Genomic DNA, 16,893 nt, shown 5'->3' with positions numbered 1-16,893 from the left:
CAAAGCAGGAAACCCAGCGTTTGGTGATGTCCATGGCCTCCAGACTTCAGGAAGTCATTATCTGCAAGGAATTCTCTACAAAGTAATAAAAATGAACATTTTATTTATGGTAAATTTGTCCAATTGATTTTGAGGCCCTGACATGGAGAGGCTTTGTAGAAAATGGTTTGCAATTTGTAAACTTTTCACAGTTTAACCCCTCTAATTAAATCTGAAAGTCTACACTTCAATTATATCTCAGTTGTTTCATTTTAAATATTAAATAGTGTTAGGGAGATCCCAAATCACGAACATTTGGTCACTGTCCAAATATTTCGGGACCTAACTGTAATCTGAATAGGTGAATAGTAGCTGAGTAGTTCTAAAGTTTAGAACAGATTACCGACTTATTTTTCAAATTTTAACGACTGACTGATAAATATGCTGTAAATCCATTGCCAGTACTGAACATACACAGGCTACATTCTCACATAGAGCATTTACAGGCCAACCATTGAATTCATGGCTATTCCTAAATGAGCCGCAGCCATACAGAGTGTGAAAATGGATACTCTGCCCTTTTCTCCAGCTGGTGATATTACATTTTCACAATTCTCTATTGAACTATTAAATGGGGAACTCTATTCCAAAAAGAGGTTACAGACCAAGCAAACAAACAGCACATATCAGCCAGGTCTGTGTGTGGAGTGTGGGAACAGAGCTGCTGTGCACCGTGTTCCCAGTCTGCAAACACAGTCCGTGCATGTGGAGTCAGGGACACAAAACAAGAGGCGCAGAACAGAAGGCGAAAGGGACAAGCTGGGCCTTTGTTAACATTGTACTCAGCACCTTTAGAAATCTAACTGTACATTGGATTGGGCCCAGCCCTACTGTAGACACTCAGAGTAGGTGCAGCCGGTGCCCACTGACACTCGGGATAGTCCATGAGGTTTGTGAAGTCTACAGCTGCATTAGTTACTTCTCACCACACAATGCTTGGCTCAAACACACTGGTAAGTTCTTCGGGGGGGCAAAAACCAATATCAGTGTTGTGTGATCAGACTGCCTGGGCATAAGCTGTTCTTATATAATGTCTTTTTCTGTCTTTGTCCATTATTATAAGCCATATGCTGTTAATCAGATGTAGACTTTTGCTTGTCATTGATGATACGTGCATCTAGTAATGTATATTGCACCTCCAGCCTTCTGTATGAACAGATGCCGTGTAACAGTTGTTAGATGCTGTGTATGTTGGTTGCGCAAAGAAACCGTGATCTAGTTTTTAGGTTTATTTTTTTACGATGGCCTTTATGTCAGGCAAAATTGAAAAATTAACAATTGAGTGTTGTATTATATTTCTGAACTCTAAATTATGACACGCCTTTAAAAGATGTAGCCTAATACAACTGATAGCTGCCTGTTATATCTGTAATATGTCGAAGAGTATATTTAATCCACTTTTTGTAGCTCTTCATAAACATATTTCATTGTACATGTAAGATGCATATTTGATCTTACAAGATACATTTAGATATAGCTTGTAGCATACATAATATATGTGAGAGTAGCCTTTAGTGCATACATACAGTATATATGGTAATAGCTTGTAATGTACACACTTCAACATTGAATATACAACACTACAAAGGAAAAGCGGTACAAGCATTTTTAATACAAGAGCTATATTTTAACATGATAACGTCAGGCCACATGTTGCACATACTGCTGTGAGCAGCCTAGCGTGCTTTCTTGTTTCCCATCAGGCATAACTGGGCATCATTGGTTTGCAAATTGCAAAAGGAGCTACCAGCAGCAGACCTTGATGTTTTGATGTAAAATTAACTGATACTGGGAACTGATCATAATTCCCTCCACCTTGACTTAATCCCTAGTTACATCGAAAAACAGCTCTAAAGTATAATACTGCTTCCACCATGCCTCACTGTGGGTATGGTGTTCTTTTGGTGATGGGCAAAGTTGCCTTTGCAGCAAACATACCTTTTTGAATTATGATCAAAAAGTTCAATCTTAGTCTCATAAGACAATAATACACTTCCTCACATGCCTTTGACAGACTTGATGTGGGTTTTGGCAAAACATAGCCGGGCTTGAATGCTTTTCTTTGTAAGAAAATACTTCAGTTTTGCCATCCTACCCCACTGACATGCAAAATATGGGAGATTGCAGTCACATGCAGTGTAGAACCAGTACTTTCAAGAAATTCTTGCATCTCCTGTAATGTTGCTTTGGGCATCTTGGCAGGGTCCAAGACCAATTTTCATCTTTTCATCCATATTTTTTTACTGTTGGATGGATTTGTACAGATTCTGGGTGACAATAAAGGTGAAAAAAGATCAGAAACGATTCTTTATCATATGATTTTTTGAGTTTGTAGACTTTTTATTTCCACTCTATATATAAATACACATGATATATTCTTACACAGAAATGTAATATAAAATAATTTAGTAAATGTTCTTAATAAGTAACTGAAATCCACATAATCACCTATCAGTTACCTTAGATAGTCTGAACAAGAGCCAGAACAGCTGTGTGATAGACTTACACCCTAGTTGGTCATCAAGTGGAAGTAATTCTTCTTCCTTTTCCTTTCTAGTATGTTAATGCAGTCATATGGAAGAGCTCAACGAGCAGTGATTCTGACAAGACTGAGAAATATTGTGTGTGTTGTGTTTTCTAGCTATTTATATCTCGAGGATGTTTATGGGAACATGTCATTTGCTGGATTATTGTAACTTGAGGTCTGCTAGTCTGTCCCTTTCCTGTCCAGTAATATTTATTAACACCTGAGTACAGGAAAGAATAAAAACTGGACCTTTACCCCGTGTCATATTATAATATTGTATCTAAGATGTCCGTCTAATGTAATTGCATTTTTACTAGCACCAAACTAGCAAAGGCAATAGAGGATAGCTTACTGATCACTGGGAACCTGACCAATTGAATCCCCAGTGATCCCAAGAACCGGCTTTGAAGAGCGCTCCATGTGAGCGGTTCTTGATCATGTGCATTACTGGTGTTTGGACCCCCTGGTTTATGAACATATCCCCTATCCAACTGATAAAGGATACATTTAAAAGTTGAGAATAACCTTTTAAAACTAGAAGTCCCAGAGAGGGGTCATTTAACATTTCTACCTTTGGAACCCAGAGACGGGTCGAATGACCTGAAGGATTTTAGCTAACATCCTATAAACACCGTCTTTTGTTCTCTAATTAAGGCCATTACTGTCGCACCACAGGAGGTTGTTGTTTTCCATTGAGTTTAGCAATTTATTTTCTAGTTAGTTCTATTCAGTTTGGACTAAGGGTCATTTGACCCTCTTTCAGGACTTCAGGGGGGAGCTCGAAATTTCTGGGACTTCTAGTGTTAATATTAGAAAATGACTCTTTGACGATTATTTTTAAACACTGCCTGTAGCATGATGATGTTGGCACACTGAGTAGGGTATTTATTCTGACTGCTATATCTGGAGTCAGAATTTTTTTTCCCCTAACTTGGGGCAATTCATATCTATCTCATGGGTTTTGCATTTCTCTAGATGGTCAGGTTGAACTTACATGGTAGGTTGAACTTGATGGAATTTTTTCATTTTTACCATATTAATTACAGGTGAAAATTTGTCTTCCTTCACAGATACTTTTGTATGCCAGTTCTCTCCTCCTCATCCATGTCTTCAGTTTAGACACATCAAAACCTTCAAAAACCAGGAAGAAAGGTCAAGCTAAAGGAAAGCAGAATCCTACTCAGGACAAAAGCCATGGGAAGACTTCCCCAGACCCTGTGCTTGGTGTAAATTCTTTTGCTCCTTCCCAGGTTTATAGTTTGGTGGAAGAGTATGAGCAAAGTTTAATAGAAATGGTGAATCAGCTGCGAAATGGCTCTGAATCTTCTGGTGGAAAATGTGAAGTGAACCTAAGGCTTTGGCTTTCTAATAGAAGAAGTCTATCACCCTGGGCTTATAGGTATTGTTTTCACCTTACTAAATAACATATTATATTTTATGAAATAAAGTACCATATTTATTGGATTATAAGACGTGCTTTTCCTCCCCAAAATTTGAGAGGAAAATGAGGAGTGTGTCTTATAATGCAGATGTAGCTTACCGAGAGGTGGAGAATGGGTGCTGTACTGGCTGCGGGGGCTGTGATGGCTGCAGTGGGGGCTGTGCTGGCTGCGGTAGAGACTGTGTGGATCAGGGCGATGTGGCAGGTGAGATACTCTGTCGGCAGTGTGGGCTTCTAATAATGGCGCCCAGAGATGGCGCATGTGAAGATGGAGTTCTCCGCTCAAGATCTCATCTGCACAAGCGATACCTCCGGCTCATTGATCTCCCAGCAACGGATGTAAGGAAAATGGCGCCCGGAGGTGGCGCATGCGCATATGAGATCTTGGCTTGTCATTGAGCTGAGAGATCAATCTGCGCACACGCCAACTCCGGGAGCCGTTTCTTTGAAGCTCGCACCACCGACAGAGCATCTGTGACACGCACCGCACTGCCCTGCTCCTCACAGCCAGTACGGCACTCGCAGCCAGCACAGCCCACACCGCAGCCAGCACAGCCCCCACTGCAGCCAGCACAGCCCCCACTGCAGCGCCTGCAGCATCGCCTTACTCTACCACCACCCCTGCCTCCTGTGAACGCTCCACCACCGCTGTCGTCAGGGAAAACGGATCCCCTTTTTTTACCTTTTTTATCTCTAAATTTGGGGTGCGTCTTATAAAATGAAAAATATGGTATATAAGAAATAGTTTAGCAGTAATATAGTTTAAAGATAAGAACCCCATGATTCACCCATACTAAAAGACCATTATTCTGCATTGTGACATTTTATCAAGGTCTAAGTATCTGCATTACACAAAAAAAACATATAAGGCACAAATGAATTGTAATAGTATTATAGTGACACCTCACATCTTTAGAGGATCCAATGTAACATCATCCTTATTGCCTTTTAAACTTGCCTTAGAAAATACAGAAGAAACTGAGCATAAAACAGTAATAATACACAATTAATTTCATGCATATGATGCTTTTAAAAAAAATGTTTATGATGATAATATGTTTATATTGCCTGATTTCAAATATATTCTAAGTTTAAAGTTTATGGACGCCATTGCATGTTTTTCAATGCATTTTGTTTTGATTAAGCATTTACCGTAAATGGTTTTTTTTATTCTGCAGTTTGCATGCATTATAAGAAATACAAAGAACTTGGCACCCCTTGATGTAAATGTCAGAACATAATAAGTAGGCAATCCACAATAAATCATGACGTTTCAGTCTATATATACGGTAGTCAAACCTATATCAGAAACAGATTTCAGTGAAGGACAGAAGAAGGTAAAGCAAATCATCCCTACACTCCAGCAAGGATTTGCCTTACCTTGTGAGCACTCAGCCTCATTTTCTTTTGTTCTTCACTGCAATCTGCTTCTGATAAAGGTCTGACTAGATATAGACCGAAACATCAAATACTTATTGTGCATTGCCTATTTAATGAATTCTGACATTTTCATCAAGCAGTAACAAGTTTGCTATATTTATTGTAATTATATCATTATACAATTCTGTATATATTTGATGCGGGGTGATATTCTACTTATGTACCCATCTAGCAGGAGTGCCATGGATCCTGTTATCTGCATGCATTTTAATACGCTGTAAGCTGTTCAGTTCTTTTCTGTCTCAATTCCAACAATTGTGCCCCATTTTGGACAGTCTACAGCCCATTTTTTTTATCTGAGCGCTTATCTTAAACAGGATTTGCCAATTGAATTTCACCTCCCAAACTATTCATATTTTCATATAGCTCCTTCAAAGACTAGCCCAGCAATGGCTCTGTATGCCCAGTCTGATCCTCAATTACTGAGAAATCAGTATTTGAATTGATATGGAAATGAGTCTAAAGAGGTATTGTAGACCTCTGTCACTCCAGCTCTATTCCCCACCTAGTGCCACTTCTTGATTGACTGACAGCCTCTATGCTGTGTGACATCAGGCATTCGAGCCATTAGTCAAACAGGAGGAAGAGGTGAGGAATAGAGCTGGAGTGACAGTGCCTTCAGATCTACAGCTTCATTTGCATATCAATTCAAACACTGATTTCTCAATAACAGAGGAATAGTCTAGTTAAAGGGATTGCTGGGTATGGCTACATAAAATCACACTGTCAGATTCCCTACCAGTCAAATCTGATCAAATAAAACCAACTCAAAGACACAAACCGCGGAGTACTGAGGGCGCGGTCCAAGATGGCGGGGGACAGCAAGAAGACTTATACCCCACAGAGAGAGGAAGGAAGGCCATGCCTGTCATAATGGTGTGAAGAATAAAAGTAAACAAAACTGGTTGGCTAAGTGAACTCTGGTGTTGCGTGTCTTACTAAGTTGACGACAGGTAGCACGGATGACGGACATCGGCCTCAAGGAGTAAGTATGTGTAACCCTGCCCAAAGTCAGTTCCACACCTAGTCTCCTTGGTGATGGAAAGCAGCGCCTGAGGGGCCCAGAGCTGGCACCCTCCTTCACACCACTTCTGTATTTATCCTCCTCTCCTGCTTTTAGCTTAAAAATACTTAAGGAACAATCTCACCAAATACTCAACATGTGCACGTGGCCTTAGTGAGTCTGACTCGTGCTTCACGCAGTCCATCCTACTGCATGTCCTGGCAGTTGCCCTCTTTTAAATCCTGACAGAGTCAAGTAGATAAAGAATACCTTTTTGCTAAATGATTTTAAAAATGTGGACAATTTTGGGCCATAACTGTCAAACTCAACTGCTCAGATTTCCAATGTGAGTAGACAATGAACTGGTCCATTGTAGAAAAACAGTGTCAAAAAAGTTATGGACTTGTCCCTAACAGTAACGAGGCTATTTGCTTTGGTACTGGACGTTTTGATATTAGGCAATCATACAGTAAATATCAGTAGTTTTAAGACATAGAAACAATAAGTAATTTCCATACTTGAATACATAAAACGTCCTCGATATTAAACTATTATTTCTTTTAGTATGACCTTTAACATCATCATAATCTACCTAAAATGGTAGTAATTTCATTTGTTTGTTTTCTGTTAGCCCAACAATCCAAACTCCCGCTCTGATGCTATTTACCACCATGCTTTATTGTAGTCCCTTTCTTCTTGCTCCAAGTTTCACACACACTTTTCCCCTCTTCTATATGCCCTTTATCTTATGCCAGCCGGAAAAGAACATGTCAGGACTCTGCTCACATTCATTTATCAAGTAGCCTGGTCACTTACTAATTGAGGTACTTGAAGACCTCAGTTTCAGCAAGTGCAATAATGACATAATATACTTTAGAAATAAGTTTGTCTGCTTTGAGTGTTTTCTCATCAACTTTATTTGCTAATGGTGGTCATCAATTTCAAATGAATAACTACAGAATATAAAGTTCTGCTTCATGAATATGACATAACTTAGAGAACATAACATGAGTCTAAGGTAAATGTTGCTTTAAACCAGCTATGAAATCGCATACAAATACGGTGCTTAGTATAGATTTTTTTTATTAAGGTATCACAAGTTTCTTATGCTGAAAGAACACTAGAAATTAGTGATGAGCGAGTATGCTTGTTACTACCAGTACTCGCACGAGTATCACTGTACTCGGGCTACTCGGCGGGGACCGAGTAATCTCGCGATACTCGTGCTGTACTCGTGGTCTTCATCCCTGCATGTTGGCGCTCTTTTGAGAGCCAGCCCTCATGCAGGGATTGGCTGGCAGACCACTGCAATGCCACAGCCCTGTTAGTTGTGGAATTGCAGTGATTGGCCGGCCTGCACAGCGTGACCGAGCCTTTATACCGGCGGGCGCGCTGTGCTCTGCTCACAGCCATCCAGACAGTCAGTGCAGGGAGAGTGTTGCTGCTTCAGGGAAAGGTTTGCGGCCCTTTATAGTTATTTCCGTAGCAGGGCTGCAAACAGTGTGACCAGAAGTCCTTCTCAGGACTATTATAGTTGTATACAGGCAGGCAGGGTATAGCCAGGTCGGAGTACAGTAGCAGAGTCCTTCTCAGGACTATTGTTGCTGTATACAGGCAGGGTATAGCCAGGTCAGAATACAGGCTAGTGACCAGAAGAGTCCTTGTCAGGACTATTGTAGCAGTATACAGGCAGGCAGGCAGGCAGGGTATATAGCCATTCCTAGTGGTGACCGTATACAAGCCTTCATCATATCTGGGGCTGGTGTACACAGTCTAAAACAGTCCTGATAGTGTCAGACTTCTCAGTAATTGTCGCTCCTAAAAACCTGTTAGGTTCTTAGTGCGTCCGTGCTTGCATTTAAAAACCGCACGTGTGTGCCTGTCGGTGGCAGCGTACAGGTGCATGTTTTGCACAATCTATTATATAACGCACAAGTCTAGTGTATAATACACGTCAGTCAGCAGTGTCTGATAGTGTCAGACTTCTCAGTAATTGTCGCTCCTAAAAACCTGTTAGGTTCTTAGTGCGTCCGTGCTTGCATTTAAAAACCGCATGTGTGTGCCTGTCGGTGGCAGCGTACAGGTGCACTTGTGTGCGTTTTGCACAAACTTGGATATAACGCACAAGTCTAGTGAATACACGTCAACACAGCATTGCAAAATGCGCAAGGGCGTTGGCAACGAACAAGGAAGTGGACGTGATGATGGTGCAGGCAGAGGCCGAGGTCGTGGGCAAGCTCTAATTTCGCCACAACAAAGGGCCACATCTACTCGCTCGCACGTCCTGTCCCAAATTCTTGGGGACCGCAGCAGTACACCGCTCTTGAACCAAGACCAGTGTCAACAGGTTGTTAGTTGGATAGCGGATAATGCTTCCAGTCAGATTGGCACCACCACAAACACTCTGTCTTCCACACGGTCAAGTGTCAGTAGCCGTGATACTGCACCGCACATTTCAGAACCTGATCCTCCTTCCTACCACAAAGCTGAGTACATGTCCTCGGACATTACTGATCCCACACTTGGACACTCGGAAGAGCTGTTCATGTTTCCATTCGCACATTCTGGCCGCTCGCCAGCTCATGTTGAAGTGGGTCATGAGGAGATCGTATGTACAGATGCCCAAATATTTGAGCAGCCACGTTCTCACGAAGTTGGCAACGTGTCTCAACAAGGGGTGGACAATGATGAGACACAATTGTCAGGAAGTCAGGAGGAGGAGCAGGGTGCGGAAGATGAAGACGACGTGGTGGATGATCCAGTAACTGACCCAACCTGGCAGGAGGATATGCAGAGCGAGGACAGCAGTGCACAGGGGGAGGGAGGCGTAGCATCCCAACAGGCAGTAAGAAGCAGGGTGGTGGCTCCAGGCAGAAGTCAGGCAACCGTTCCCCGGAACAACAACATGACACAAGGTGCCTGTACAAATGTTAGGTCTTCCCGAGTCTGGCAGTTTTTTAAGTTGGCTCCAGATGATTCTAAAAAGGCCATTTGCAACACCTGCCGTGCCAGCATCAGCAGAGGTACCAAAACTAGCAGCCTGACCACCACCAGCATGATCAGGCACATGTCAGCCAAGCACCCGACTTTGTGGGAAGTACAACAGAGTCGAGGAGCAGTGCTTGCTGATGTCACTGCTATGTCTTCGCTTGTTGTGCATGCGAGCCAATCCCCTGTCCATGCTGCCTGCGAACAAGCCTCCTTCGGTCCTGCACCTGCAGTTGCCTACGCAGAAATAACACCATCATCAAGCACGTCCTTGTCCCAGCGCAGCGTTCAGTTATCCATTCAGCAAACCTTTGAATGCAGGCTCAAATACACTGCCAACGCCCCACATACCACAGTTCTAAATGCTAACATTTCACGACTGCTTGCGCTGGAAATGTTGCCTTTTAGGCTGGTGGAGACAGAAGCATTCCGCGACCTGATGGCGGCAGCTGTCCCACGTTACTCGGTGCCCAGACGCCACTATTTCTCCCGGTGTGCCGTCCCCGCATTGCATAACCACGTGTCACAAAACATCACACGTGCCCTGAACAACGCTGTTTCACCCAAAGTCCACCTAACCACAAACACGTGGACAAGTGCTTGTGGGCAAGGCCGCTACATCTCGTTGACGGCACACTGGGTTAATATTGTGGAAGCTGGGACCCAGTCTGAGCGAGGGACGGAACACGTCCTTCCCACACCAAGGTTTGCAGGCCCTACCTCAGTCAGGGTTTCACCCACATTCTACAGCTCCGGAATGTCATGCTCTTCAGCCTCCTCCTCCTCCTGCGCATCCTCATCCACTTTACCCTCCACACCAGTCCCAAGCTGGAAGCACTGCAGCACTGCCTCAGCGAAGCGGCAACAGGCTGTGCTGAAGCTAATCTGCATAGGTGACAAACCCCACAATGGAGAAGAGGTGTGGACAGCTCTGAAACAGCAGGCAGATCACTGGCTCACACCTCTGAACCTAAAGCCAGGAAAGGTCGTGTGTGACAATGGCTGGAACCTGGTGGCGGCTTTGAGGCGAGGCCAGCTGACACATGTTCCATGCGTGGCCCATGTGCTCAACCTCGTGGTTCAGCGGTTTCTAAAGTCATACCCAGAGCTGTCTGATCTGCTGGTAAAAGTTCGCCGCCTGTCTGCACATTTTCGAAAGTCACCTACTGCTTCAGCTGGCCTTGCCGGCTTTCAGCGCCGTTTGCATCCTCCGGCTCACAGACTGGTGTGTGATGTCCCAACGCGTTGGAATTCAACTCTGCACATGTTGGTCAGGATATGTGAGCAGAAGAGGGCAGTTGTTGAGTACCTGCATCACCTAAGCCGTCGGAAAATGGGTCAAACTCCACACATAACACCTGAGGAGTGGAGATGGATGTCCGACCTATGTACCATCCTCCAAAACTTTGAGGACTCCACCAAGATGGTGAGTGGTGATGACGCCATTATTAGCGTCACCATACCGCTTCTCTGCCTTCTAAAACGGTCTCTGCTCAAAAACAAACATGATGCATTGCAGGCGGAGCGCGATGAGTTGGAGCAAGAAACAGTAGTGGGTGTGGGTGATAACACACAGCCCAGCCTCGTCTCATCACAACGTGCAGTGGAGGACTATGACGAGGAGGAGGATGAAGACATGGAGCAACTCTCCGGCCAAATTGAGGATATGACATGCACACCAGTCATATCCTCGGTTCAGCATGGCTGGCCAGAGGACAGGGTTGATGAGGAGGAGGAGGAGGAGGAGGAGGACAGCATGTTCAGTCATCGTGTTGGTCAGGATACTGAAGTACTGGCTGTTAAGAGTCTGGCGCACATGGCTGACTTTATGGTAAGCTGCCTGTCTCGTGACCCTCGCGTTAAGAACATCTTGGCCGACAATCATTACTGGTTGGTAACACTGTTAGACCCACGCTACAAGGAGAACTTTATGTCTCTTATTCCCGAGGCGGAGAGGTCAGCCAAAATGCAGCAGTTCCGGAAGGCCATAGTCACGGAAGTAGGCAAAGCATTCCCCTCACAAAACACTAGCGGCATAGGTCAGGAATCAGTGGACAACCAAGGCGTACAGCCGAGAGGGGCACAATTCCAATCCGCCAGAGGTAGGGGAACAGTCTTTAAGATGTGGGACAGTTTTCTCAACCCCTCACGTACCACAGCCCCTGAGGTGCGGGGTAGTGCCACAAGAAATCCTAAGTTTGCCCAGATGCTGAAGGAGTACCTTGCAGATCGAACAACTGTACTCCGACATTCCTCTGTGCCTTACAATTATTGGGTATCCAAGCTGGACACGTGGCATGAATTGGCTCTCTACGCCTTGGAAGTCCTGGCCTGCCCTGCTGCTAGCGTTTTGTCAGAGCGTGTTTTTAGTGCCGCAGGTGGAATCATTACAGATAAACGCACCCGCCTGTCAACTGAAAATGCTGACAGGCTGACTCTGATCAAGATGAACAAGGGTTGGATTGGGCCAGACTTCACCACACCACCAGCAAATGAGAGCGGAATTTAAAGTTTGTAACGGGAATTTGCCATGTACCTCCACTCACCAATGGGTACACACTTCTGGACTTTGGATAATCGCTGGACTGCTCCTCCTTCTCCTCATGCGCCACCATGATGACCGTTACAATAGTTAGGCCTTTGTTTCAGGTATACCCCCAGTGGTAAATTTTTTCGCCCATTCTTTCAGAATGGACATTACAACGACAGGAGACCCGCTCCTTTGCAATGGGAACAATGTTTTGAGGCGCTCATGCACGTCTCTATCCAGGGACAATGTGGAGCCTCCAAATTTTTGGCTGCCCTGCCAAAGGGCTATACTACAATAGACCCACTTCCTTACAATGGGCACTTCAGGTTTACAGGCCCTCATGCACATCTCTATCCAGGGACAACGTGGAGCCTCCCAATTTTTGGCTGCCCTGCCAAAGGGCTATACTACAATAGACCCACTTCCTTACAATGGGCACTTCAGGTTTACAGGCCCTCATGCACATCTCTATCCAGGGACAATGTGGAGCCTCCCAATTTTTGGCTGCCCTGCCAAAGGGCTATACTACAATAGACCCACTTCCTTACAATGGGCACTTCAGGTTTACAGGCCCTCATGCACGTCTCTATCCAGGGACAACGTGGAGCCTCCCAATTTTTGGCTGCCCTGCCAAAGGGCTATACTACAATAGACCCACTTCCTTACAATGGGCACTTCAGGTTTACAGGCCCTCGTGCACGTCTCTATCCAGGGACAATGTGGAGCCTCCCAATTTTTGGCTGCCCTGCCAAAGGGCTATACTACAATAGACCCACTTCCTCAAAATGGGCACATTAGACTCAAGAGGCCTTCATGTACGTCTCTTCTCAGGGACATCGAAGTGCCACACAATGTTTTCACGTAAAATCTTTCATGTAATCTCCAAAAGTAACATACACCAGCTCTATCTCACTATTGGGTATGTGCCCTTAACATTTACGCCATGAAAATTCATTTTGATGTCATTTTGGAAGGTTTTCTGGTGAGTCCGTAAAAATGGCGTAAAACGCGGACAAAATTGTTCACAGCTGTGACTTTTGAGTGATAAATGCTTCAAGGGATCTTCCCCATGCTGTTGCCATGTCATTTGAGCACTCTTCTGAGACTTTTGTGACATTTTTAGGGTTTCTACATGCTGCCGGGGGTCATTTCATAAAAATACTCGGGTCTCCCATAGGATAACATTGGGCTCGGTGCTCGGGCCGAGTACACGAGTATCTTGGGATGCTCGGCCCGAGCCTCGAGCACCCGAGCTTTTTAGTACTCGCTCATCACTACTAGAAATGCTTTAAATCTAAGGTCAGATTCAGACATCCATAATTTACAATTTGAGTAGAGTTTGGGTGTGGGTCTCCTGACCTGGAATCAAAAACCTCATAGGCATGTATGAAGCTGTCAAGTTAGAGTCTGGAGACCTACAGCTATTTCGTACATCACAGTCCATACAGTGAATAACAGATCTGTTAAGCCAGCCAAAGAGTTCGAGCTGATATTGGGTTTAGACTCGGGAGCAAAGGGGTAGAAATGTTTTGAACTTTTGACTTTCAGACTCCATATCTCCCCATCCACTACAGCTATGAATGTGAGACTACAATCATTTTATAGGCAATCATCTTGGCTATCTCATACATAAATTTTTGACTTGCAACTATTTAGCATATGATTAGTTATGAAAATTATTGTCATGTCACTGCATTGTTACAGTTTTGCTTCTAAAAATCTAAATTTTAATTTTTATTATTTTGTTAGTAATTTGTAAATCCACCTTTAGCTTTCAACACTGTCCTGAATTCTTCTGGACATACTCTCGATAATATTCAAGCACGTCTCAATCGAAATCTGATACCAGACCAATGTTGGTAAATACTGGTCAACTCACTTGGGTATGTATACAGCTTTTTCTTCAACTCTACCTACAAGTGTTCAATTGGGTTGAGGAATGGGGACTGTGGGGGCCAATGCAGCACCCCTACTTCATTGTCACTGAACCAATTCTTTGAAAATCTCGACATATGCTTCAGGTCATTGCCCTGCTGGCACACTATGTTGTTCATTTCATACCCATAGTACTTGAGTGTACGAAGTAACTCATCTTGCAGGATACTCAACATTGAGCCCACCATCAATCCTGGTCAAGTATCCAATGCCTTTGGTTATGAAACAACCCTGTATCATCAGGCTTTCTCTCTGTACTTGACAGTTCCTTCAATTTCTCGATCCGTTAGCCCATTTTTCCCTTGTTTCTTCCAGACCCATTTGCAGCCATTAGACCCTAATCTTTTGACTTTCATCTAATTGCTCCAAATCAACTGTTTCCTATCTTCTAGTGTCCAATTTTGGTATTTTTTTGCAAACTCTATCTGATACTTCTTATGATGATGTTGAAATCGAGTCTTCTTCAAGTTTTTTCCACCATTCCACACTTGTGTAAAGTGCGTTGCTTATATGGACGTCTGTGATCTCGTTATTACAAAGCATACGAGCCGCCTCCACTACTGTGTTTCAGGCACCAGAACTTTTGCCTGGAAATCTGCCTCTTGGCTTTTGAATGGATAGACCAACTTCATTTTGTATTTTTCCTACTTCCATGGCCCTCACATGATGCAGATTGGCAATTTTCTTGGCTGAAAGAACGCTGTTGATAAGCTGGATGATGCTTTTTCTCTTTTCTTGGGAAATCTTCTTAAGTAAGACCAAAAGTTTGGACACACCTTCTCATTCAAAGAGTTTTATTTATTTTCAGGACTCTAAAAATTGTAGATTCACATTGAAGGCATCAAAACTATGAATTAAAACATGTGGAATGAAATACTTAAAAAAGTGTGAAACAACTGAAAATATGTCTTATATTCTAGGTTCTTCAAAGTAGCCACCTTTTGCTTTCATTACTAATTTGCACACTTTTGGCATTCTCTTGTTGAACTTCAAGAGGTAGTCACCGGAAATGGTTTTCCAACAGTCTTGAAGGAGTTCCCAGAGATGCTTAGCACTTGTTGGCCCTTTTGCCTTTACTCTGCGGTCCAGCTCACACCAAACCATCTCGGTTGGGTTCAGGTCTGGTGACTATGAAGGCCAGGTCATCTGGTGTAGCACCCCATCACTCTCCTTCTTAGTCAAATAGCACTTACACAGCCTGGAGGTGTGTTTGGGGTCATTGTCCTGTTAAAAAATAAATGATGGTCCAACTAAACGCAAACCAGATGGAATAGCACGCCACTGCAAGATGCTGTGGTAGGCATGCTGGTTCTGTATGCCTTCAATTTTGAATAAATACCCAAAAGTGTCACCAGCAAAGCACCCCCACACCTCCTCCTCCTCCATGCTTCACGGTGGGAACCAGCCATGTAGAGTCCATCCGTTCACCTTTTCTACAAAGACACGGTGGTTGGATCCAGAGATCTCAAATTTGGACTCATCAGACCATAGCAAAGATTTCCACTGGTTTAATGTCCATTCCTTGTGTTCTTTAGCCCAAACAAGTCTCTTCTGCTTGTTGCCTGTCCTTAGCAGTGGTTTCCTAGCAGCTATTTTACCATGAAGACCTGCTGCAGAAAGTCTCCTCTTAATAGTTGTTCTAGAGATGAGAAGGTGTGTCCAAACTTTTGGTCTGTACTGTATGTTGGTCAAATTGATGAAATATAGGATCAAAATATAAGTCCCACATGCATGAACTGAATGAGATGCATGTAACAAGCCTCAAATATTCTACCATGTCATATCAGAGATATCAGCGATTTAGGACAGAACTTATATTGGTGCATGCTTACTTCACTATTATCGGCAAAAATGCAGAGAGCCATGCAAGGACAGCTACCTCTCCATTCCCGGTATTGCTAGTTGAGGCCTAGTTATTTTATAGGTTCCAATGACAGAGGTGGGAACTGCACCTATCGAACGTTTATACTTTGTCTTGTGAATATGTCATAAATGTTCAAGATGGTTTTGGAAATTTTTGACTAGCAATTTACTTCTGTAAAAAATGTGCTCAATAATATACAGGTTTTTCAGTGAATAGAGATATTTGTGCAGAAGGCAAAGATCAATAAAATTACACTTCCAAATAGTTGAAAAATACTCTTACACTTGATATCACAGTTTTGAATACCAAATATAAGCAATGTTTGGGCAATTGCATATATAAGAAATAGATCTCTAAAAATTAGAAGAGTAATAAAACAGAGTTATGAGATTTAAAAACAAAAAAAAAAACAGCACCAGACAATTATAGAATATTTGTTTGTCTCCTTCCAGTATAAACCATGATGAGAACCGCATCCCAGTTGAGATACCGGAAGCTCGATGTTTGTGCTCTGGCTGCATCAACCCTTTTACCATGCATGAGGACCTGAGCATGTCCAGTATTCCCATGTACAGCAAGATACCAGTACGCAGACGATTTTGTGAGAACAGTTTGACTGGACTAAGAGGAAAGAGAAGAAAGAAGTGTCAAAAAGAATACATTGCAGTCATGGAGAACATAGCTGTAGGTTGTACCTGTATCTTCTGAAAATAGTACTACGTCCTCTTATCTCCTTTTATCTTCATTCCTCTATACATAATGTTAAGGTACCGTCACACTAAGCAACTTACCAGCGATCCCAACAACGATAGGGATCGCTGGTAAGTTGCTAGGAGGTTGCTGGTGAGATGTCACACTGCGACGCTCCAGCGATCCCACCAGCAACCTGACCTGGCAGGGATCGCTGGAGCGTCGCTACACAAGTTGCTCACCAGCAACCAGTGACAAGCCCCCAGTGCTTCGTGGAAGATGCTGCGCTTGGTAACTAAGGTAAATATTGGGTAACCAACCCGATATTTACCTTGGTTACCAGTGCACGTGTCGCGGGCGGGGAGGAGGGTGTCAGCACACCGCGCTCACCCCTTCTGCTCGGGTCCGGCAGCTGCTCAGTGGTGGCTCGAGCGGT

General features: G+C 43.6%; 1 protein-coding gene across 1 annotated transcript; it reads left to right on the top strand.

Moving 5' to 3' along the window:
* Positions 1-745: 745 nt before the first annotated feature.
* IL17B (interleukin 17B) lies at positions 746-16,561 on the top strand. Its single transcript, XM_075342356.1, has 3 exons — positions 746-992; positions 3,637-3,965; positions 16,220-16,561. The coding sequence occupies exons 1-3, from the start codon at positions 924-926 to the stop codon at positions 16,473-16,475; spliced, it is 654 nt and encodes a 217-aa protein (XP_075198471.1). The 5' UTR covers positions 746-923; the 3' UTR covers positions 16,476-16,561.
* Positions 16,562-16,893: the final 332 nt, after the last annotated feature.

This window comes from Anomaloglossus baeobatrachus, chromosome 4 (assembly GCF_048569485.1).
Source record: "Anomaloglossus baeobatrachus isolate aAnoBae1 chromosome 4, aAnoBae1.hap1, whole genome shotgun sequence".
NCBI classification, from domain to species: Eukaryota; Metazoa; Chordata; class Amphibia; order Anura; family Aromobatidae; genus Anomaloglossus; species Anomaloglossus baeobatrachus.
This window is presented reverse-complemented; position numbering and strand designations above follow the sequence as displayed.

What these genes read in the sequence shown, in the direction of transcription:
- IL17B (XM_075342356.1), top strand. Translation starts at nt 924, where the DNA reads ATGAGGTTTGTGAAGTCTACAGCTGCATTAGTTACTTCTCACCACACA. An exon ending in TGCTTGGCTCAAACACACTG is followed by an intron (nt 993 to 3,636) that starts GTAAGTTCTTCG and finishes CTTCCTTCACAG; the next exon opens with ATACTTTTGTATGCCAGTTC. An exon ending in CTATCACCCTGGGCTTATAG is followed by an intron (nt 3,966 to 16,219) that starts GTATTGTTTTCA and finishes GTCTCCTTCCAG; the next exon opens with TATAAACCATGATGAGAACC.